General features: G+C 42.0%; 1 protein-coding gene across 3 annotated transcripts in view; it reads left to right on the top strand.

The window, feature by feature from the left end:
- Nucleotides 1–23,089, top strand: part of pcdh17 (protocadherin 17) — a 132,837-nt gene that overhangs the window by 63,084 nt on the left and 46,664 nt on the right. For all 3 annotated transcript variants that reach the window (XM_088413310.1, XM_088413308.1, XM_088413309.1), the window contains one exon: nucleotides 1,028–3,808. In XM_088413310.1, the coding sequence (XP_088269436.1) occupies nucleotides 1,322–3,808 (2,487 nt within the window). In that variant the 5' untranslated portion in view covers nucleotides 1,028–1,321. The remainder of the gene's footprint in view (nucleotides 1–1,027; nucleotides 3,809–23,089) is intronic.

The raw sequence follows: 23,089 nt of genomic DNA, 5'->3' as shown, positions 1-23,089 counted from the left end.
ATGGCTGGCAGCTCGTTTTTCGAATTTTTATGAGGCTCATTTTAAATATCCGGATTATGCGGATTTGTTAATGCGTGTAAGAGGCTCATTTTATACTCACTTATTCAAATAGCCGTCACAATAGGCCATCTTCTGTTCAATGCCCGCATCGTTCACCCTATCATTAAAGTTAGGCGGCTTTCAGCCTCTTATTTTTTTCAACAGAGGTGAATGGGCAGGTAGGGCTTAAAGCAGTGGTGTCCAAACCATGGCCAGGGGGCCATTTGTGGTACATGTCCACTTTGAAATGGCCCTTGGCATTTATGGAAAAAAAATTGCCATTACATTTTTTGTCATCTAAAAAAATAAGATTTTGAAATGGATTCCCTCCTTGTCTGATTTGTTACAAATTGCGACCATATCACATGAATGATTCCCAAGTAAGTGCTTTGGAAAATACTACCTTTGTTTTGGTTCTGAATTTAGATTTGTTGGGTGCAGGTGCAGAGATTTTGTGGAGGGTTCTCATACCACCCCAAAATTTTGTCAAATCCTAAACAGTTTTCCAATTCAAAAGCTGTTCAAGTAGCAGTTTATCAAAGCAAAACACTTATATACAAAATGCACAATTTCTTGATTGATTGATTTTCATGTGAATGGTGTAAATACATTCAAAGTGGTTGACGTTCTTTGATATTTCCTTCCTTCAGGTAAAAAAAAAAAGAACATTTGGACACCCCTGGCTTAAAGCTTTAGCAAATGACTATAAGCTGTTTTTGAAATGTTACATTAGCCGCGATGTATGTTGGAAGTGACATTCAAAGGGAACCATCAGCGTATCATAGCTGCGCGGCGTCTTCTCAAGGTTAACTAATTGGCAAGCTCCCCCCATAATTGTGAAGATGAATTACATATGAGCCTCGTCTCAATGTTGGCTCGATGGTAGATCTTATTTCTGGCGGATAGAATTTCCAATGTTTTCTGTTTACTTTCCACGAACGACATGCGCATAACACCTACGTTTTGTTTTTTTTGTGCCGTCTTCTAGGTGGTGTCGTTTTTTTTGCTCGCACCCAGCATTCAATTTGGAGAGTGGATCATGATTATTGCTCAGATGAGTCCGAGTGCTCCGCGGAATATGAATTAGGCGTGGAGTGCCAGTGATTGCCGGGAGAGGCAGAGGAGGAGCGCAACAGATCAAACACAATCCGCCAAGACAAATGTCAAGACCCCGCATGATGAACAGGACCCCTCGTTCCGTCCCACGTAATAACGAGCAGATTTAACAAAATATCAACTGGTGAAAGTCAACGCAGCGTTTTGCCGCGACCACGCAGTGGGGATGTATCTTTCCGTTTTCTTTTTCCTCCTCCTATGGGCTGGAGCCCTGACACTGAAAAACTTGAATTACTCGGTCCCGGAGGAACAAGGTCCGGGGACAGTAATCGGAAACATCGCCAAAGATGCCAGACTTGGACTGGAACAGATCGGACAGGGAAAGAAAGCCAACTTCAGGGTGTTGGAGAATTCGGCGCCGCATCTCATCGACGTCGACCCCCAGAGCGGACTCATCTACACAAAGCAACGCATTGACAGAGAAACTTTGTGCAAGAGAAACCCCAAGTGCCAGCTCTCCATGGAAGTGTTTGCCAACGACAAGGAGATCTGCATGATCAAAATAGACATCCAGGACATCAACGACAACTCGCCCGCTTTCCCCTCGGATCAGATTGATATCGACATCTCCGAAAACGCGGTTCCAGGGACGCGCTTTCCTTTGACCAGCGCGCACGACCCAGACGCCGGGGAAAACGGTCTGAAAACCTATCAGATAACACGCGACGACTACAATCTGTTTTCCTTGGAGGTCAAATCCCGCGGGGACGGAACCAAGTTCCCGGAACTGGTGATTCAAAGGCCGCTGGACCGGGAAGAAAGAAGCCATCACACTCTGATTTTGTCCGCCACCGACGGCGGCGAGTATCCCAGGTCGGGCACCATGCAGATAAATGTTAAAGTTATCGATTCGAACGACAACAGCCCGGTGTTTGACCAGCCCTCCTACGTTGTGGAAATCCCTGAAAACTCACCCCCCGGCAAAGTCCTGATCAATTTAAACGCCACCGATCCCGACGAAGGCAACAACGGACAAATCGTCTATTCTTTCAGCGGCTACGCCCCCGAGAGAATACGGGAGCTCTTCTCGATAGACTCCAGAACAGGGGTCATCAAGATTCAGGGCGAAATCGACTACGAGGAGAGCCCCGTCATCGAGATCGACGTCCAGGCCAAGGACCTCGGTCCCAATCCCATCCCGGGCCATTGTAAAGTCACCGTTAAGGTGCTGGACAGGAACGACAACTGGCCCTCTATCGGCTTCGTGTCCGTCAGACAGGGAGCCATCAGCGAAGCGGCGCCTCCGGGCACCGTTATCGCGCTGGTTCGCGTTACGGACAAGGACTCTGGCAGGAACGGGCAGCTCCAGTGCAGGGTGCTAGGTAACGTCCCTTTTAAACTGGAGGAGAACTACGATAACTTTTACACGGTGGTGACAGACAGGCCTTTGGACAGAGAGACGCAGGATGAGTACAATGTCACCATTGTGGCCAAAGATAACGGTATCCCCCCTCTAAACTCCACCAAATCCTTCACCGTGAAGATCCTGGATGAGAACGACAACGTCCCCCGTTTCACCAAAACCGTTTACCTTCTCCAAATTCCGGAGAACAACATTCCGGGGGAGTTCTTGGGTTCAGTTCTGGCTCATGACCCAGATCTAGGCCAGAACGGTACCGTGTACTACAGCATCATAAACTCCAACGTGAGCGGAGGCGACGTCAATACCTATGTGAACGTGAACGCCGCCAACGGAGCCATTTACGCCGTGAGGTCCTTCAACTACGAGCAGATCAAATATTTCGATTTCAAAGTCCTTGCCCGAGATGCCGGATCGCCACACCTGGAGAGCAACACCACGGTGCGCATCAACGTTCTGGACGTCAACGACAACATACCCGTCATTGTTCTGCCGCTTCTGCAAAACGACACCGCCGAAATCCACGTGCCGCGGAACGTGGGCGTCGGCTACATCGCGACCACGGTGAGAGCGGTGGACAACGACTACGGCGAGAGCGGGAGACTGACCTACGAGATCTCCGACGGGAACGAGGAGCACCTTTTTGAGATGGATCCCGTGACCGGCGAGGTGCGAACAGCCCACCCATTCTGGGACAACATCAATCCGGTCGCGGAGCTGATTATTCGCGTGTCCGACCACGGCAAGCCGACCCTCACCGCCGCTGCCCGTCTTATAATCAAGGCCTCCAACGGCCCGCCCGCCGACGGACTGCTCCACGTGGACGACAATCAGAACTGGGACATGTCTCTGCCCCTCATCGTGACCCTCAGCATAATATCGATCATGCTTCTGGCCGCCATGGTCACCATCGCGGTCAAGTGCAAGAGGGAGAACAAGGAGATACGAACGTATAATTGTCGCATCGCCGAATATTCCCATCCGCAGCTGGGGAAAGGCAAGAAAAAGAAGATCAACAAGAACGACATCATGCTGGTGCAAAGCGAGGTGGAGGAGCGGGATGCCATGAATGTGATGAATGTGGTAAGCAGTCCTTCCTTGGCCACCTCTCCCATGTACTTTGACTACCAGACACGCCTGCCACTCAGCTCGCCGAGATCGGAGGTCATGTACCTTAAGCCCACTTCCAATAACCTCAGCGTGCCCCAAGGCCACGTGGGATGCCACACCAGCTTCACAGGCCCAGTCACCAGCACTACAGACACACCTACTAACCGCATGTCCATCATACAGGTAAGGGGACTTGGCCTTCTCTCCCACCCACCCACCCGCACTGTTCCTCCCGCTCCCACCTGATTACCTTCGCGAGGCATCCGCCGTGACTTGTAAAACGAAAGATAAAAGGTAGAGTACAGAGGAGGGAAATGGAATGGGATGGGAGAGTATTTGAAGGATTAAATATTGCCGTCCCCTCTCGCGGTAGGGACATCCACGCAAATCATATGCGTTCGGAAAATGTCGCGGCAAGCTTTTTGAAACATGAAAACGTACTAGCGTTATCTATGCGCTGTTGCCACAAAGCTAGGCTTTTTAGTTTTCAGAATCTTGGAATTGCGTTGCCAGCGCAAACTGTTTACGAGTTACAGTGATTTAAAACGTGTCATTTTTTGTCTCCTGCGCTACTCTTTACAATCGCGGACGGCTTACCCGTCCATCATGCATGAAAATCTGCCAGCTCCTGTAATGTGGTATCCATACACAACTCTGCTTGTCCGCCTTCAGAATCTGTTTGAATTAGGTTACTAGCGCAAACTGCCCAGGAGTTGCGGTGATTTGAATATCATTTCCTGTCTGCAACGACAGCTTCGTATCTTCGGGGTTGTAAACCGTCGGTCCTCATTCGGTTCAAGCGTCACTTTGCGTTTTCCGCGCGAAGTGTAATTGCGCATCTGCGGCACCAGGTGGTGCAGTGGCGCTCTCATTGTCATGGTCTGTGCGGGGCATAATAAACATCTTAATATTTGTTTCTAAATCACATGAATGACTTCTGATTAATACTGTTCGAATTAACTATGAAGAGATTATCAGCTCAAACGTGTTTTTTACAGATTGATTAAGCATCTTTTTGAGGACTATTGGAGTCTCTAATGTGTGAAAATACGCCAAGTCTTTTGGCCTTAAGCTCATTAGGAATCTGTTGTGTCAGACGGGGATTAAGACCAGCAATGCCGTACGTAATGCGAGGACAATGGTCAGCTGGAACGTTCCAAGTCTTTCCTCCCATGTTTACCTTTTTCTAGTTTTGCGGTTTTCTCTGAGAGTGTAGTGAGATTTACTATTACTCGCGCTAAATATGCTAGCCCGAGTTGATGGCATTATTGATTGTTACGCTATGGAATTTGAAGTTGTTTTTCTATTGTTCACTTGACGAAATCCGTTGGTCTCTTAGCGAAGCTGTCGGATGCGGTTTGCGGCCCTCGTATGAGTCGGACGTGTTGGCGATGTTGACTGCGATCAATTGTGACGCGTTCCCACCAGGGAGGAAAGCCACTGTCTGTTGTTCTCACTCTCAAGCATGCTTCTATTATGAGCCAGCTGCAAAGGGCAAAGGGCAGCGCAAAGAGCCTCCCTCCGTCGGACTTCCTCATCAGAGCCTCATTTCGCCTCGTTTCTTTTCTAATTTAGCCTTGATGAATTCTACCGCATCGGATTTCTGCATACTCCTTTCCTCATCCTTCTTTTGACTGCCAGAGAGAAAAAAAAAAAAAACTAGCTGGAGCAGCAACAAAGCACTCCTGGGTATCTTGTTTTAAGTGGGTCCCCTGAAAGTGGGAGCTATGTAGGGTGCTCTATTGTATTATTCAAGAGAAGCCAATGTCGAAGGAGATGCCTGGAGGCATTAAGTTTCTTCACGGGCTGAACAGAAGCATATCATTTTCATCTCCACGCCTGCCACCGTTCCGCCTTTATGTGGACAGTAAGTAACCCGAGTCAGAGCAAAGTGGCGGTGGAGAAAGATGTCAGGAAACAAAGACCGAATTCCGTCTCAATCGATCCCCGGGCCCCCGCAGCACATCTGTCACTTGGGTCGCGAGCCAAGGAAAAATACATTTATGAAGTGGAAGAAGCTTATCGCGCGCTCATTGACTTTCACAAGGGCGACTTAAGTGTCGCTGGGTTCGCGCGCACCTGAGCGCCCGACGGTCATGTCGGGGTTACACTCTGAAAATACCCGTTACGGCAGAGGTGTCAAACCAATGGCCCGTGGGCTGGATCTGGCCCGTGAGGAGATTCGATCCGTTCCGTGAGATGATTATGCGAAGCATCAAGAAAGAAAATAAAGAGTAGGACTGAACTCATGAGTCCGTTGTCTCAATAGACTAAATTCCTACTTTTACAAGCAATGGCAATCAGTCTTGTATTTCATTGTGAATTGGTTTTAATTGACATTCTTTGTAAATGAGTTCTTTGTGAGATTTGTTAGACTTTTTCTGTCATGTGCGTCAATGTGTGGGTGACCACCGGTGTTCAAACTTACACACCACACACCGTCTTAGTCCGTTTCATTTTCTTTGCACTGCTGTACACCTTGAAAACCTCTACGACCACTTTGATTGGTGAATTTGCCTTCCTCTGGATATTTTTGTTTTGTTGTATTTATTTTACCAGCACCATTTTGATTCCGGTTCATTTTCTTTGCACTTCACAGTACACCTTGAAAAGATGTACGACCACACACTTTGTTTGGGAATTTTCCTTCCACTGGATGTTTGTGTTTTATTTATTTTATTATTATGATTATTTGTTCTTTATGGAATAGATATTTTATGAACAAATTGGAAAAAAAGAGAAAACCTATTGGTTTCATGCAATTTTAGGAAAAATGGGAGGAAAAAAAAGTTTGACACCCCCGGATTACAGTGCTTCCTTGTATATTTCTGGGGTCATGTTCCCCAAAATACCCGCAGTAACCAAGATTTGCAAAGAAAAGTTGAACTTTTTTTTGTTGCTGTTGTCAAAAGAAATCAATATTTTTGGGGGGTCTGGTTTGACAAGAAAAATGTGCTAAATGGTCCTATTGAGGTTTTGCACTATAGTTACCTTTTTCACGGTGACATTTAAGCTATTGCTGTGAATATATTTACATTCAAACGTTAAAATGACGATCTATGTTTGAATATTATATTATAAACCTCTTTTTACGCCGTTTGAAATCTGCACGTTAGCTTCCAGGCCCCGCTCGGTCCGTTGCGGAGGAGAGAGGAATAACCGGAACATATAAGCGGAGCTCGGCTGGCCTTATCATTGTCGCGAGCGGCCCAGTGGAGAGCTTCATTTTATTTGCGAGGAGAATTCCTGGGATAAGTAGATGAATGATACGCGCAGTAATGATGCTTAAGACCGCTTAAAGCGTTGAAGGGAATTACTTAGTGCAGGATGAAGGTTAAGACCAATCTGTCGTGAAATTCCTCAAAGCTCACAAGCTGGGACTCCAGCGCTCCCAAGTCATGTGACCCGTGTCAAATACGGGAATGGATTTTTTTTTTTAAGAGCGTGTGTCGACCCAATATTGATATGGGATACTGGTCTAATATCACCCCCCAAAATTTAACTAAGTAACACTTGATTAAACCTAACATTTGCTATGAGAAAAAAATAAAAACATGCATCATTCCTTCTCGTATCAGATTGATATCTTATCGGAGAGTACTTTAAGCTACAATATCGGTATCATATCAATATCTGTATCGGCTAACACTCAACGACTATATTGGTGTTGTATCAAAAATGATAAAGTTACATCGAGAAGTGCCTCGATCTAAATTTTCACTTTTGAAAAAGAATTAAAGCACATATTCTTGCTGGTATCAGATTGATATCACTATCGGAGAGACTTCAATATCGGTATCATATCAGAAGAGAATAAGTTCTATAAAGACTTGGGGTGCCCCGATACAAGTTTTCACTTCAGAAAAAAAAAAAAAGTAAAAGCATGTATCATTCAGGCCGCTGTCCGGATCAGATCGATATCTGTATCGGATAATACTCGACTGCAATATTGGTATCGTATGAAAAGTGAAAAAGTTTTATATCAGGAGTTACGGTCCAAATTTTCACTTGTGCAAAAGAATTAAATAGAGCACATATCATTCTTGTTGATATCGGATCAATATTGATAGGCTGCAATATTATCATCGTATATGGAGTGAATTGATATTATAGCAGTTGCTATCGAAAAATACTTTTAACACAACGCTGATATTGGAGCCTGAATAGTGCAATAAAATAAAGTAGAATATTCAGCATCAGCAGATATGAACGGAACGCTTGTAATCAAGTGCGAGTATCGGAAATTTTGCATGTAGACCCATACAATTCCATTTTTGGGGGTTCATATCGAACCAATATGACTATTGGATGGGGGCAGCCCTAGATTTTTTTTTCTCATTAAGTTTCAGCTCTTGCCGATTCTTTAGGGAAGTTGCACTCATTTTCTCCAAGCTTGTCGAGATGTTGTTTAGTCGTCCATAAATGATCACACCCGTTGTTTGAATAAATTATCATTTTAATTGAGCAGACATTTGCCCTGATGAAAGACTGGAAATTTATGGTAATGGGCTGCAGGTGTTATGAAGGCCAAGTGGGAGACCGCGACAGATGCTACACGGAGGAAAGTAAACGTTGCCTTTAGGTGGCAGCGTTCTGCTGTGCGTTTTTCAAGGATGAAAGGTTTTGCTTTTTTGGAAGGGCCTTCTCCATCAATACATATCATCAGCTTATCACAATTTCCAAGCGCTCATTTCAATCAAGCGGCTTATCACGAATAAGCCTTGAGAAGATTTTTGGCCAGTGTTTTAACCGCCTGAGAGAAATTTCAGCTCCCTGGTGTCTTCTTTCAATGCTTCCCTTTGATGTGATATGTTTTTGATGTAAAGATCAAATGATTGGAGAAAATACTACACAGGATAGCATTGCAGGCGAAGCTAAATTTTTAGCGGGCCGCGAAAATGTCGGTGATGGGCCACAAGTGGCCCCTGGGCCACAGCTTGGCCACCTTTGATATAAGGATATAAATAGATGCGTCCTCTTTTGCTGCCGTTTGATTGGCTTATGATAAGTCCACGGTGACCAATGGTTGGTCCACAGTCAGCTGATAAATGTGATATCAACGGATTGGAAAAAATACCGCACAAAGGCCGTTTGGACTGTTGGGTCATTCTTGCAGTATTTTTGCCAAGGCTTCAGGCCAAAGCAATGGATTGGACAAGAAACAGGCTTTGTTCCCGCCCACTAATATACATTTATATCTATCTATATATATAGACATATTTATATATCCATCCATCCGTTTTCTAGAGCCGCTTATCCTCACAAGGGTCGCAGGCTTGCTGGCGCCTATCCCAGCTGGCCTCGGGCAGTAGGCGGGGGACACCCTGAACTAGTTGCCAGCCAATCGCAGGGCACACAGAGACGAACAACCAATCGCACTTAAATGCATTTATTTGTTTAATTTTGGCGCTTTTGGTCCTGCGTACTGTTGAGGGACAAGAAATCCCATGGCGTTCTAATCTCGTGAGATCTTGTCATTGGAGCCCCAGTGAGAGCCATAAAACACCCCAAAAAAAAAAAAAAAGCCATCATGCGGGGGATCATATAATTTAACTGCCGTGAATTAGCAGTATTGTTTAGCCCTCTTTGATTTGTCGCGGTTGCGCGCATGCATATCAACAATGTTGCTCAAGTGGATGTTTAAAATGAATTCTTCCAGGAATGGTCTCAGTCTGCATAATTCAGGCAGATTTATGTGTGTGGGCGGGTGGCTGTAATTTCATTGTGTATTCCAGGCATAGGATTTAGTCCTTTGGTGCCAGAGCCTCTTCTTCTTTTGTGAGCGTGACAATCTTGCATTTGTCCAAACCTTGAAACACCCTTCCTCTCAGAAAGACACACACACACACACTCACGCAAGCAAACACACTGATGTGCATAACAGGGCTGTGTCTTATCACATCCTCTGCCATATATTATATTGAAATTGCTCCCACACTTGAGAGACCACTGAGGCAATGGATTAGAAAAACACTCTTTATTTAATTTTTCTTTTTCCCTTCATCTTAAGATAGCCGCTCTCCTCTGGAGCCTCCGGTGGGATGGGATCAAGTATAATTGGGGGGGGTGGGGGTTACCTGGGAAAACTAAGTGTACTTTTGGAATAGCGTTGGCAGTTGTTTCAAAGTCACTTGTGTACTCCCAAAATGGATTCATTCCGAATAACAGGGCTAGTGTCGTTAAAAAAAAAAAAAAAATGCTTTGTTTCTCATTTCTTGATATTCTCCGTGCGATAGATGTGAGGCTGTAAAAAATGCTTGTTGCTTCAGATGATAAATGATCTTGTTAAAAGCAGTCCTCAAATAAGGGGGGCAAGAAGATACCAGGGGTGTCGTGGGAAGCTTTGTTTTTACCATGTGAAGTGTTATTGCAATCAAAGGATTGGTACCATTTTTTTCATTTTTATTTTAGGCACTTTGATGCACTTGTTTATATATATTTTTTTCAGATTTAGACTAACCTGTAACCTGAATAAACGCTGTAAAAAGTAGTCAACAGATGTTGAAAGTTATTTTGTTTTTGCATTTTTCTTAATCATAAAAAGGATTCCGTTGTAGGTATACTTATATCATTTTTATAGATAATAATCTTATTTATAGTTGGTGTAGCAAGTGGGGGTGGCGCGAACTGTTTTCTGTTTCCTGTTGCAAAATATAATTGAAAATCACTGACATTGTTCTTGCCATGTGGAGTGCAATACCAATAAATAAGGTTTGGCATCATTTTTTTCATTTTTATTTTAGGCACTTTGATGCACTTGTTTATATATATATATATATATATATATATATATATATATATATATATATATATATATATATATATATATTTTATTTTTTTTCAGATTTAGACTAACATGTAACCTGTATAAATGCTGTAAAAAGTAGTTAACAGATGTTGAAAGTTATTTTGTTTCTGATTTTTTCTTAAGCGTGAAAGGTTTTCTCATTCCTGGTGGGGCTTTGCAAAATATAATTCAGAAGCACTGGCTTAAAGGAACTAAGAAAAACAAACAAATAGACTATTTTGTTTTTTCAGTTCATGTTTTGTTTTCTGTCACCGCCAGAGAAGCTTGTTTTGCGTGTAAATTAGGTGCCTAATCTAAGAGCGCCTGTGAGGAAAAGGCTATGAGATACTGTTAGTATTTACATTAAGTCGCTGCCCTGTGTAGTCGTCCGTTTTCATGTGCCCACAAAGTCATATTTACATATATTCCATCTTGCCTTGAACTCCGTGTCTATATCTATATCTGCTAGTTAACACTTTCTGAAGATGCATAAAGGCTCGCAGAAATTCAAAGAATGTTAATAAAGGAATCAGACTTGAAAGTGTTTTTTTCTCCAAAGATGAAGGCAAATACAAGCGCTAAAATTAGTGCTTTAATGCAGCATAGACTCAAGTTCAACTAATTAATTAACTTTGATTAACACACACACACAAACGTTCATTTCGTTTTGTTTTTTCAGGCCAGTCAAAATTTTGATTCCTGGTGTGGTTGAGAGGATTAGAGAAGAATTCATGGTTCCATCACCTCGCCGGTCACACATCATGTCATCCTGGTCCTGAAGTGACAAAGCGTCCCCAGACTATAACCTCTATAAGTGAATGTTGAGAAGACATTCTATCTCTGAAATCAAGTTCAATTTATGCCAAATGGAACTAGAGATGAAGAAGGAGTTTGTATTTTGCGGCCGTAGTCGTTACTTAGCTATGCCCAATCCCAAAGCTTCGATATTAAATTTGTGTTGCTATTTGTACAGTTTTTCCTTTCGACACGAATAACAACAAAGACTGTTTCATAACAATTAAGAATTGCGGACGATTAATCAGCCAACTGATTAAACATGGCCGATTATGACCCTTCTAAAACCGGGAAAAGTTATAAGCCAATCATTATAGCTTTTTACATGTACCATTTAGAACATTTGTTTATAAGTAGCACTGGGGGGTCATCATTTATTACCCATAAATCCATAACATATGGAATGTACTAAAAATACATTTTGAGGTGCGCCGTTTTTTAAAAAAGTAAAGGAAAAGGTTTTAAAATCAGCGCATATGCAGTGGCGTATGAGCGCTGTCATACGCATGCACGACGACCGCCAAGTTTGAACTTTGTAATTGTTGATATCTTAAAAAATGCCGTAAAGAGGGGAAGAAAAAAACGTAGTTTTCCACGTCGTAATGTGAAAAAAAAACGTAAGCCGGGAACGCTGTAACCCGGGGATCCACTGTACCTCCTTGGGTTTACGTCATTGAAAAAAAGGCAATAGAGGATTTGTCGCATTGCAATCATTTGACTTGAAGGTATTTCAAATCATTCCAGCCATACGGCCGGCGATTTCAATAACCAGTATATGAGTCGCTCCCGCATAGCGAGGTGGATCTTGCCGTCCCGTTCATTTTGTAATTTCATTAAAACGAAAGCCCTCCTGCTCTGGCAAAGGTTGGGAACAAAGCCACTTTGTGTTTTACAAGTGTCAAGAAACAGACGGGATATGAGAACACAAGTCGGCCTCTGTGATACTCAAACGGGCCGGACACATTAAAGCAATTAGCTTAGTTCAAAACGGAAGCGGCCTATCGGAGATGACGCGGCCGTGATAATAACTGCATTGGAGGAGGGGAAGCGGATTTGCAGCCCTGCGCCGGCTAATTTATTGACACTGGAGTCGAGTCAATGACGCTCGGCGTTTTTGGTGTCACTGCGCTTTGATTCTTCTTTTAACGACAGCCCGCCCACTGACTGCCTCTTTTCTTTTCGTCGTCATCATTCGCCGCGTCCCTAAAAGCCGTCAATCCTTCTCAAAAGATGACAGTGCGCCTTACAATATGGTGCACCTTATAAACTGAGTTTTTATTTTTAGGGGCGAAAAATATATAACTCAATCACCATGTAAATTCTTCCATTTTTACCCCTGCATTTCCGTTATTTTTTTAACAATATATTTTTTTCTTTGAAATGTTGTTATGCTAAATATGCTCCAATTTGGAAGCAATTTAAATCGGGGCAAGGCACAAAAAATTGTTTTTTTTAAATCAAATAAATCTAGAAAACATTTTTAAATTAATAAAACAATCCGTTTTAAGGTTCGTAGTAGAAATTTGATTTAAAAAAATGCGGTGCGGATGACCTCTAAAAGGCTTTGTTTTTGTCTTGTGAAGTTAATTGCAACAAGAAAAGAATACCCATCTTTTGTTTTTTATTTCTGACACTTTGATGCACCAGGTTATTTTTTCAGTTTTACACTAAGCTGTAACCCATATAAATGCTGTAAAAAAATAAGTTGTTGAAAGTTGATTTATATGGCTTTTTTCTTTTATTAATGTGAAAAAGGATACAGGTTTAAGTATACTCACAATTTTATTTGGTAATTTTCTTTATAGTCAGTCGAGTTTGGGGGGGGGGGGTCTTTTTTCTGGGGGCTAGGCGAAATAAAACTGAGAAGCACTGAACTAAACAGTCTATTAATAGAATCAAGAGGCATTTTTGTTCTATTCTTCAGATAGTACTTTCCACAAATCATCTTTATCATATTTATAATTTCTGATTGAAAGACTGACTGACTGATCTGATTGTTTTGTTGATATTCCCTTTAGCGCAGCTCCATCTATAGGCTACATAACACAACCCCAGCCGCTACTGTAGCATCTATTCTTTGTGCCTTATAATGCGGTGCGCCTTATGTATGAAAACTGTTTCAAAACGGGCCCTTCATTGAAGGTGCACCTTATTGTGTGGAAAATACTGTATTTCTCTCTTTTTTTTCACGTTAACTGTATTTCTAGACGAGGTGCTCCCGAGTACCTTTTATCTGCTGATTTCTCACTTTTGGTTTTCATTTACTATAAAACAGCCCTCAGCCCTCTGCCGTTTCTGCAATTTCATACAAAAAAGAAATAGATGATTGTTACCAAATGAAATGTTTATATCCCCAGGAGAGTCGAGGCATTTACCCTCGCACAGCTGGCATTTTGCTCCAACATGTCAGCCAAGAAGTCAATAGCGCCAACAAAGGTCACGTAAATCACGAGAACAAAACATTTACTGTGCAGGAATCTTGAATTGCGCTGCCAGGTATGTTGACATGCCACATATACAACCGCACAGGTGATGTCGTTAGCGCTGCTAGCTTGAAGGAGCGATTTTCGCCGGGTCGTGTAATTGGAATGGCCTTTTCCGGGGACCGCTTGCCCCCCGAAGAACTCTTCAGTCCTTTTCCAGCTAAATGTTAAAGCTTGATGTTTTTAGATATAGGTGTAGTGTAAGATTCAGCTTACTGCCGTTCCTTTTTTTGTGGGGGGGAAAAAAAAGGCCTGACCGGCTCTTTGTTCAAACACCTTTGAGCTCAGGGGCCACATGATGGAAAATCGATTAAGTAGGCTGGACTCGTAAAATCATGGTAAAAATAAGACTTAAAAACAATCGCTGTCAATAATACATGTATTTTTGCTCCGCGGGCCGGCCTGATCACAATATCCCGTAAATAATGGTGGTTAACTGTAAGTATATTGTTGATAATAAATGTTAAAAAAAATAATGTTTTTCCAGAAGGAATCCAACGCAAGAGAGCCTTTATTTTTAACCAAGAAACTCAAACGACTCAAACGCTTGTTTCAGCCATATCGCACGTTTAATGCCGCTGAACAATATCAACACTATTCTACGAAATTTGATCCAGATATTGTTTCAGTTGCCGTATCTCGTCGGGCCATGAAAATAATCGTGGAAAAAGGTGTCCAGCACACGGAAGGACAAACCTACAGACAATGTGTTCTTTGAAGTGGCAATATCTGGGTCTGCGAGCTGTAAATCAAACATTTTCAAAGTCAAACAAAGTGGCTCTCGCTCCGAAGCGCTTTTGGCACGGCTCCAATGCAAGAGAGCTACTCTCTGCCCTCTAGACATGTGCTAGCGAAACACCACGCAGCTCCAAGAAGGAATTATGTGGATCTGTTCTCACCTTCTCTCTCATTAGTTGAGGGGAAATGATTTATCCCTCCGTCCGTCCTTGTCCTTGTCTTTTATTGCTAAGCACTTCTCCGGCTTCCATCGGTAATGTGATTAATTGATCGAAAGGATATACCGTACTGTCCCGTGAAAACCATCTCGTTTGCTCTCATTTCCAAAAGTAAATATCAACATAGGAAGGGTTGAAAGTTTATTGTCATTACAACTGCACGAGACATGTCAGGTCATGGATTAGCAAAAAAAAGAAACAAGATAATGACCAGCAGAAGGTTACGGGACGGAAAGGCCGTTCGGAGATCTCAGTTGAGGGTTAAAAAAACAAGAATTTGGCGCTATCCTTAGCGGGGGCCATAGGATAAGCCTGGGAATACCTTACACGTGCCACATAAACATCTGGGGACTGATGACACTAATTACCGAAAATGTCATCTCAAGTACAAGGCAACGAACTTCATTTCAAAGGCTCGCTCCAAGAAACATACAAAGAGAGCGATCAACAGAGGCGCACAGATCAGAAAGCCCGTCCGTCTCACTGAGACGCCCCTGAGACCTTAGACGAGAAAAAAAGAAAAGATTTCGACCGTGTCCCTAACAGGGGCCATCGTATAAGCCTGGGAAAAACCTCACACATGCCGAGATGTGGATGTCTCGCTCGCGCCGATCCGTCGGTCTCAATCGAGCGATTTGGAAATGAACGGCGGCATCCGAAGATGTTTGAAGTAGTGTATCGCGGCCTTTTTTATTTTGTTCAACGGGTGTCTCCGAGGCAATGGTAGTGAACCCGCCGCTTTCGCTGTCTACTGCTGACATGTGAAGCCCGGTTTGAAATGTGACTCCCGCGTCTGAAGCCTTGTGTGTGTCTGGAGCGAAATGACAGCCACTGTGCTTTGTGGTGACTCTTATGTGTTTATAGCAACAAAAGCGGCCTGAGTCTGCACCGCAACGCAGTATTGCCAAAACAAAAGTATGTTGGCCAGGCAGAAAATGCTGTTGTTGTTTTTTTTTTTTTTTCCTCCCGCTGTTTTTGGTTTGAAGCGACAACGGCGAATGCTAATGGACTATGAAAATGCGATATATGTCTGGTGGTTTTCCGTTGCATCACACCGATTCACTCAATTGGTCCCAAACGGGTGTTATGTTTTACCGAGATTTCTGTTTCACAGTGCTTTTAGCTTCCCTATCCCTTATTGACTATTCTATATTTTGCGATGAGATGCAACATTTTATCGTCTTTTGTTCTGAGCCTTAATAAAAAGGGAATAAGGAAGCGCGCCCTTTCGCGTTCTCCCTCCCAAGACCCGTCGTTGCCGATAAGCGTTGCAATTGCTCATGTTACTGACGACCCGCGCCAAATTCATAATGATGAGATTATCTTGTCAACAGTACAGTGTATACGTCTGCCGTATTGATCCCCGCGCGCGGTCTTAATGAATAAAGTACCGCGGAAGAAGCGCTGGCTCAATGTTAACTCTGAGCAGATCTTGCTATTTATACGCTGGAGATGATGAATGGAACTGTGGAGTGCGCTGCCTTTCTTGTTTTTCTTCCTTTCCGCCACTCTTCTTCCTCGCCTGTCCAGATTAGTAAGCCAATACCGCTCCCTCACACATTGCCGGAAATGTGTCACATTGACATCTTGAGTCCTTGTACTCCCAGGTGGAGAGGCGCGAGTGCTGGTGTGGCCGTGCGCGGTGGAAGACGATTACGAGAGAGGAGGCCTGACGTGCCCAGCTAAGCGCCACTCCAACGGTGGACAAAGTGATTCGTTGCGGTATACCGCAATTACCCACATATGGGACGCACCTGTGTAGGCAACGCTCCCTTAATTCGAGGGTCAAATTCTGGTATTTTATATTATTTTCATATATATATATATATATATATATATATATATATATATATATATATATATATATATATATATATATATACATACATACAGTGGGCCCCCGTGTTACGAACTTAATCCGTTCAGCGGCTAAGCTTGTAACGTGCAACGCGTGCAAAAACCTTAGGTAAAAACATCAATATATATGACCGTATTTTTCGTATTTTTCGGACTATAGGCCGCAACTTTTTCATCATGATTTGAGCCCTGCGGCTTATAGTCCAGTGCGGCTTATCAAGCAAATGTTTTCAGGGAGTCAGTTTATGGAAAGACTATGAAATAGAAGTAAAAAGATGTGAATCAATGGCTGTGCTCAAAAAGAGTTTTAAAATATATTATTATATTACATTATTATCATATTATAATACATATTATAAATATATGAAAACAATGTCTAAATTGGATAAGATCGGGCTTGAAAGTTTGTGACGTGAAGATTTGATATACGGTACACAGTGTATATGATCGTCTTCATAAATTAATAATTGTGTATATGATTTATATGCAGCGTGTGCATGCAATGTTCACTAAAATAATTAAACAACGGGAGACAGAATGCTATCGAAGTATCGATTTGCAGTTTGAACTGCTATTTCATTCTGCAGTAATGTGTCGGTCATATCCATCCGTCCATTTTCTATAAATATAATGTCGGGACTAAATATGCAGGCATGTTCAGTCTGTTACAGAGAGGATGTTGCAGTTGTTAGACAATTACGAAAAAAATATAAAGAACATTTATTCCCACCATATACCTGCACTTTATAGTCCAGTGCGCCTTAGTGGCAAAGGATGTTTATTTTTTGGCTGCTGCGGCTTATATAGCGGTGCGCCTTATAGCCCGGAAAAATACGGTATGTGTGTGTGCAGTGTTAAACGTATATATGTGGTGTTTAAGGTTTACGCCCGAGATGATTCTTGATTGTTGCATTTACGGCCCGGCCGATTACTGCGAAGTGTGCTTTGGCAGATTCCGAATGCACCACAGACGCACTTAAAAGCGTCAGAGGGGAAGGGGCCATCGAACGCTTGCACGGCAAAGCTTCGCCCCTTGAACCTTCTTTGAGAGAACAGAAGCCCGACCCCGTCTTCCCGCGGAAGCGGAGAAACCTCATCGCCGCTCAGCAATACAAACGCTGAATAGGTCACCTTGAAGGGAAGAACATAGTGTGAGTGGGTGTGTGTGTGTTTTATATAAAGAGTAGGAAGAAAAGGAATTCAGGCGCAAGGTACATGTCAATCGGTGTATGTATTGATAGACCGTGCGCGTGTGCTCATACATCTTGCCTGGTTTATAGGGAAACAGAAAATCCTTTCACCACGCGCCAAAATTATCATCGACTTCATTGTTTGTTGGTCAATCCCGGCAATTTAAAGCGTGTTTTGTTCATCAATATGACATTAACAAGTTATTATTATTGTTCATTTTTTTGCTATATTGTTTAATGCATCCATAGCTTTTTTAGCGTGAGTTTGAAAGGTTGGACTGCATTTGAACGCGCCATACGTCCCGTCCTCAGGAATTTGGAACGTGTCAAGCGAATTGGAATGCTAGCAGCGCGTAAAGGACTTCAGAATAAAAGCATGATAAGTCTGTGGCATTGATGCGTATGTATTATTTGGAGTGTTTATTTTGAAGTTGTCTTACGTAGCGCGGTTGCATGTTACGTTGTTTCAAAATTCAAAATGTTTATCGTGCAGTGTCGAGAGTTTCTCCGTGCAAGCAAATTCTTACTTTCTGTCCACATGAATGTTTTAAAAATTGTTGTTGAAAAACAATGCGACCTTTGGCGTATGCTTGAGTCTCAGTTTAGCGAGTGCATGTGTTTACGTTAGTTACAGAGTCCAAAATTGTGTTATCGTGTGTAATGCTTGTTAGCTATTTCCAAAAAACTGTTAATTTTTTTTTTTTTTTTCAGACTGTGAATCTCAACTTTTTTCTCTTGATTTGAGCCCCTGTGGCTTATAGTCCAGTATGGGTTATCTGCATTTTTTTTTTTTTTTTTTTTTGCGAGTCACCAGGAGACTATCCACAGGTAATCAATAGGTATTTATAAATAAAAAATAATAGTTAATAACTTTCCATTGACCATCTTTCTGCGAAAATATATGATGTTACGGCTAGTAAAGTCCGATGTGGCCTATTCATGACCAAAGTTGTTTATCGCTTTATATTGTTGGCCCGGCTTAAATGAGGGTGCGGGTTACGGTACGAAAAGTAGGTTATTTCTTGGTATATTCTTTGGCATTTGGTGAACGGTTATCGACACGTGTAGAACTTGATAAGTTGACTCCATGTAAAGCAGCTTTGTGTTTTTTAGGCTGAGTTAGCAATGGTTTAAATGAGGGTAAAGCAAGGTCAGTGCTGACTCCAGACTAAAGTTAACGGCAAAGACGAAGCAAGTATTGATGAGGGTGTGCAGAATGATTAGTAGCATGTTCGGCAGGATTGCATAGCGCGCCCGTTACTTCTTCCTTTGCAAGGACAGTTGAACAATTAAGCATCGAGCAGCATTTTTTTTTCTCTCTCTCTCATCGTCAGTTCGAACCTCGCGCCGTTTTAGTTTATCGGCAGCCACGGGGCTCGGCTCCGTTATCGGAACCAAATGTGGGAATGCGTCGCGTGTCAATATGTTTACTTGGACCGTCTGACTGCTGTGTTTGATATCACAAGTGCGTTTAAGTAAATATCTCTGCCAGAAGCAATCATTTTTATTCACCCCTGGGGCTAAACTGCCACAGATGTGGATTGTGTTGATAAGTAAACACGCGCAATGTGTTGCATTGCTGCTTCTGTTTGAAGCGGATTTTTTTTTTTTTCCTCGGCTAAATCGACTGCCGCGTTCTTGTCGCCGTCTTGCAGCTCAACAAATTTGTGCATGAGGAGAAGACATTGAAAAAGACAAAAAAACTCACCGGATTCTTCGGGGTACAAGTCGTCTCCGCTTATAAGACGACCCCGCTTTTTTTTACTTTAATTTGGGTGAATTTGACAAAAACGCGAGTACAGTGGTACCTCTACTTACAAACGCCTCTTGTTACGAAAAATTTAGCTTACGAAACGCCCTGTTGGAAATTGATGGTCTCGAGTATCGAGAGAAAATTCAAGATACGAAAGGCGGCATTGTTGGCGTATAATATGAGACGCGAGACACCAGCTGGCTGCCGTATTTGTTACATTTTGTGATGCATTTTTATAATTTATCAAGATGCCGGCTTGCCCACAAACAAGACAATAGAATTTTTGCTTTGATGTTTACGGTGGTCTTCCACTTTACATCTTTACTCGTTTCAGCCACACTTCATTCCAACAATTTACCCCGTAGAACTAACAAAAATGAAATTGACGTTAGCTACGGCTAACACTGCACGTATTCACAAAAAACACGTGTGTAACATACACGCGTCTGACATTGGCATTGTTTTTTTTTAAACAATTTTTTAAATTTAAATATTCAATTTACAGACAATATCAAACATTGAACATGTAACAATACACAAAATGCATAAGAGCTACGACAAAAAGACAGTAGACCATAGTATATAGTCCTTTCCAAGAAATCATAGAGAATAAAATAAATACATCGTAAATTGCAAGTTGTTGGCACTTTAGCAATGACATCACACAGGAAGCACTCAGCATGACCCCAAACTGAACTTAAGTAAACTTACATGATCAAAATAATCAAAAGTTTCAAAATTATTGCTCCTGTGGACTCGTAAATGACACCTGAATCACTGGAAATAGAATTGAATGTTAACTAGACCTACGATTATATTTGAAACATACTGATGGTCATTAAGAACACATTTAAGTTTTTTAATTTTACTTTAATGTATTCACTATTAGTGAAAACGGTGTAAATCTTACATATTGTCACTTTAAATGTTAAAATGTCAGGACTAAAAGTATATATGTGTGAGTAAAAATATCTTTTGAAGGGGAGCGTTATCTATCAAATGTATAGTGGTATCGGTCCTCAGTGTTGGTCACTCATGCTGGTATCGGTGAGAAAAAGCAGTATACTGTAAAACCTTGAAATAACCCCGAGAAACGTTCGCGCCTCGGAACAACAGCGCATCCATTTTCTATTTCCTCAGAGAAGCCTTTGAAATCGGAAAGCATTTTTGTTCCTCTAAAAATAATTAAAATCGTTATTAACCAAACGATTGTTCAAATCTATTGTTTTCAGTTTGGCAGTGCAAAACAATGTGGCGGCGGAGATCAGGTTGTGTTGATCAGGCCCTTTTATTTGTCTGGCAGATTTGTGTGATTCATTATTTATGCGGCGAACACACGCAATGGAGTTAAAACAGATTATGCAAATGTGTTTTGTCATGTCTGGTAAACAGAGTATTATTAAAAGATGGCTTATTAGGCTGAGACTTTTCAGCCACTTTGTTGCAGTACATTCACAATTCAGTTTAGCCCCTCGCTTGATTTTTCACGGAACATCAAATAGCCTCGCCTAATATGTTGTTTATGTATGTGTGTTTAATGCATAAGCTGGAGAGAGAGAGAGAGAGAAAAAAAAAGAATGAGTTCAAGGGTATTCGCTCTCAGGAGGTTTGCATTTCATTATTTTTGTGCGAGTTGATTCTGGAGATAATGACAGGCTTTGTTGACCGACTCGAAAGCTTACTTCTGTTTATCCCTTAAGTGTTTTCTTTTCATACACTTGAAAGGTAATTTAGTTTCCAAAATTAAATGACAAACATTATTACAAAAGATAGATGCGCTCCCACCAAAAGCCGTTCAATAATCTTGTTTTTCCCAGCGCAAAAACACTGAAGCTGTTGCTGCCTATTTTGCTTCAATATGCGGAAACTTAGAGGCCCTATCATGAAAAGTCTTTTTTTTTTAGCGCTTTTAACCATGCTACAATATTTATTTCTCACCCTAAAGTGTTATTTTCTCTCACTGATTTATTTGAAAGCATGCCTTGCTTCCCAGCAGGTAAACATGACTTGATAAAACGCCATGATGAAGGGAAAAAAAAAATAGTACCTTTCCTTACATCCCCTCCTGTACTGCCTGTGCAAGGGTAAATACACCCCAACCTTATCCATGTCTTTTGGTTTTGTTTTAGTTACGGAGTTGAGTCGACAAAGTAACAGCCACGCTTTATTTACTGTGTTTACCCAAATATAGGACCCGTCTGTGTTTAGGACGCACCCTTTTTTAGGGCCAAATTCTGGAATGGTCTATGTTGCCGTGTATAGGATGCACCAAGAGTTTGGCGACAGTGTAAATACTTGAGCAAAACGGAATAAATTTCATTTTAATAAATCCGTCACATTTTCTTGGGTTCATATCTTTAAATGAGATGTTTGTTGCGGGCTAAGTTGAGCGTGTTTCGGATTTCCACATTGTGAGCGGTCAGTGAACGCCTCTCCGGTGTATCATGCACTCAAAGCAGTTGTTCTTCCTTTTCCTCGCGACGCAGCTTGAGTTTGATCCTTTCGTTTTTAGTAATATTCCTTTGTGTGAACAAGAACGGACTCGGACGTTGGTTCGGGCTTCCCGCTTCTTTTATTGAAAGTAATGTCGTAACAACCTCAAAAAAATATAAATACAACAGCATTTTGTGCCATGTCAAAATGTAATTTAAGCATATGCCGCTGAAACGTCTGCCACAAATGGCCCGCGGGCCGTAGCTTGGACACCGCCGTCTTAAGGAGAAGTTTGCCGGAAAAAAAATACATTTGAAAAATACAATATAAAATACAATTGAAAAATAGTTGAGAAACGCTGCTACGGATGATATTTTTTGATGGGGATACTATATTATTTGACTTGTTATCATTTAAGAATGATTTGAGTAATAATAATAATAATAATTGAAATGTTCTTAAAACCAAGCTAGCTTTCATCAGAATTAAAACAAACAAACAAAAAAATCCCATTTGGCTTTATAAGCATAATTTGTGAAATTACGGCGAACTCATTTGGGCGGGACTCGTCCGACGGCTATTTGGGAGACGGGGAGACATTTGACCCCGACGTCTTTGCTTGACTTGAGTCCCCCCACTGAACGATTGGTCTTTTATCTCCTCCGAGATGCGTACCGCCCGCTAATTACATTTGCTCACTTACAATTGCTCTGAAGTCACCAAGCAATCAATGGACTCTAATTATTGTCTACTGTCCCTATATCGCTTTAATGCTATATCCTTTTTTATCGTCCTTTAACTTTGATGTTTTTTTTCCCTCCACTCTATTTATTTATTAATTTGCTGCGTTCCCACCCAACCGTGGTTTCTATCTCCTAACCTCATTTTCATTGCGTTTTATCCTTTACCAAGTCTTCCCGTTTTTGGCTCGCTTTGACGGTTTTCCAGGAGGAATAAACAAGGGATCCCTCGGAAGACACGCTCGCTCATGCTCTCTCACTCTCTCTCTGCGTACAGTATCTAGCTAACAGGTAACATAGACTCTCCGCGCTTTGCTTTTTACCCAAGTACATACTGTATATCCATCACTCCCTCAATGTCTCGCTAAGATGTGACAGAGACTCTCCACACTTGACTTTTTAGCCGTTATGTATATCCATCCCTCTCTCTCTCTCTTTATCTCTCCCTCAATGTCTTGCTAAGATGTGAC

Source organism: Hippichthys cyanospilos, chromosome 4 (assembly GCF_059441005.1).
Source record: "Hippichthys cyanospilos isolate Australia breed blue-spotted pipefish chromosome 4, RoL_Hcya_1.0, whole genome shotgun sequence".
In the NCBI taxonomy this organism is placed as follows: domain Eukaryota; kingdom Metazoa; phylum Chordata; class Actinopteri; order Syngnathiformes; family Syngnathidae; genus Hippichthys; species Hippichthys cyanospilos.
This window is presented reverse-complemented; position numbering and strand designations above follow the sequence as displayed.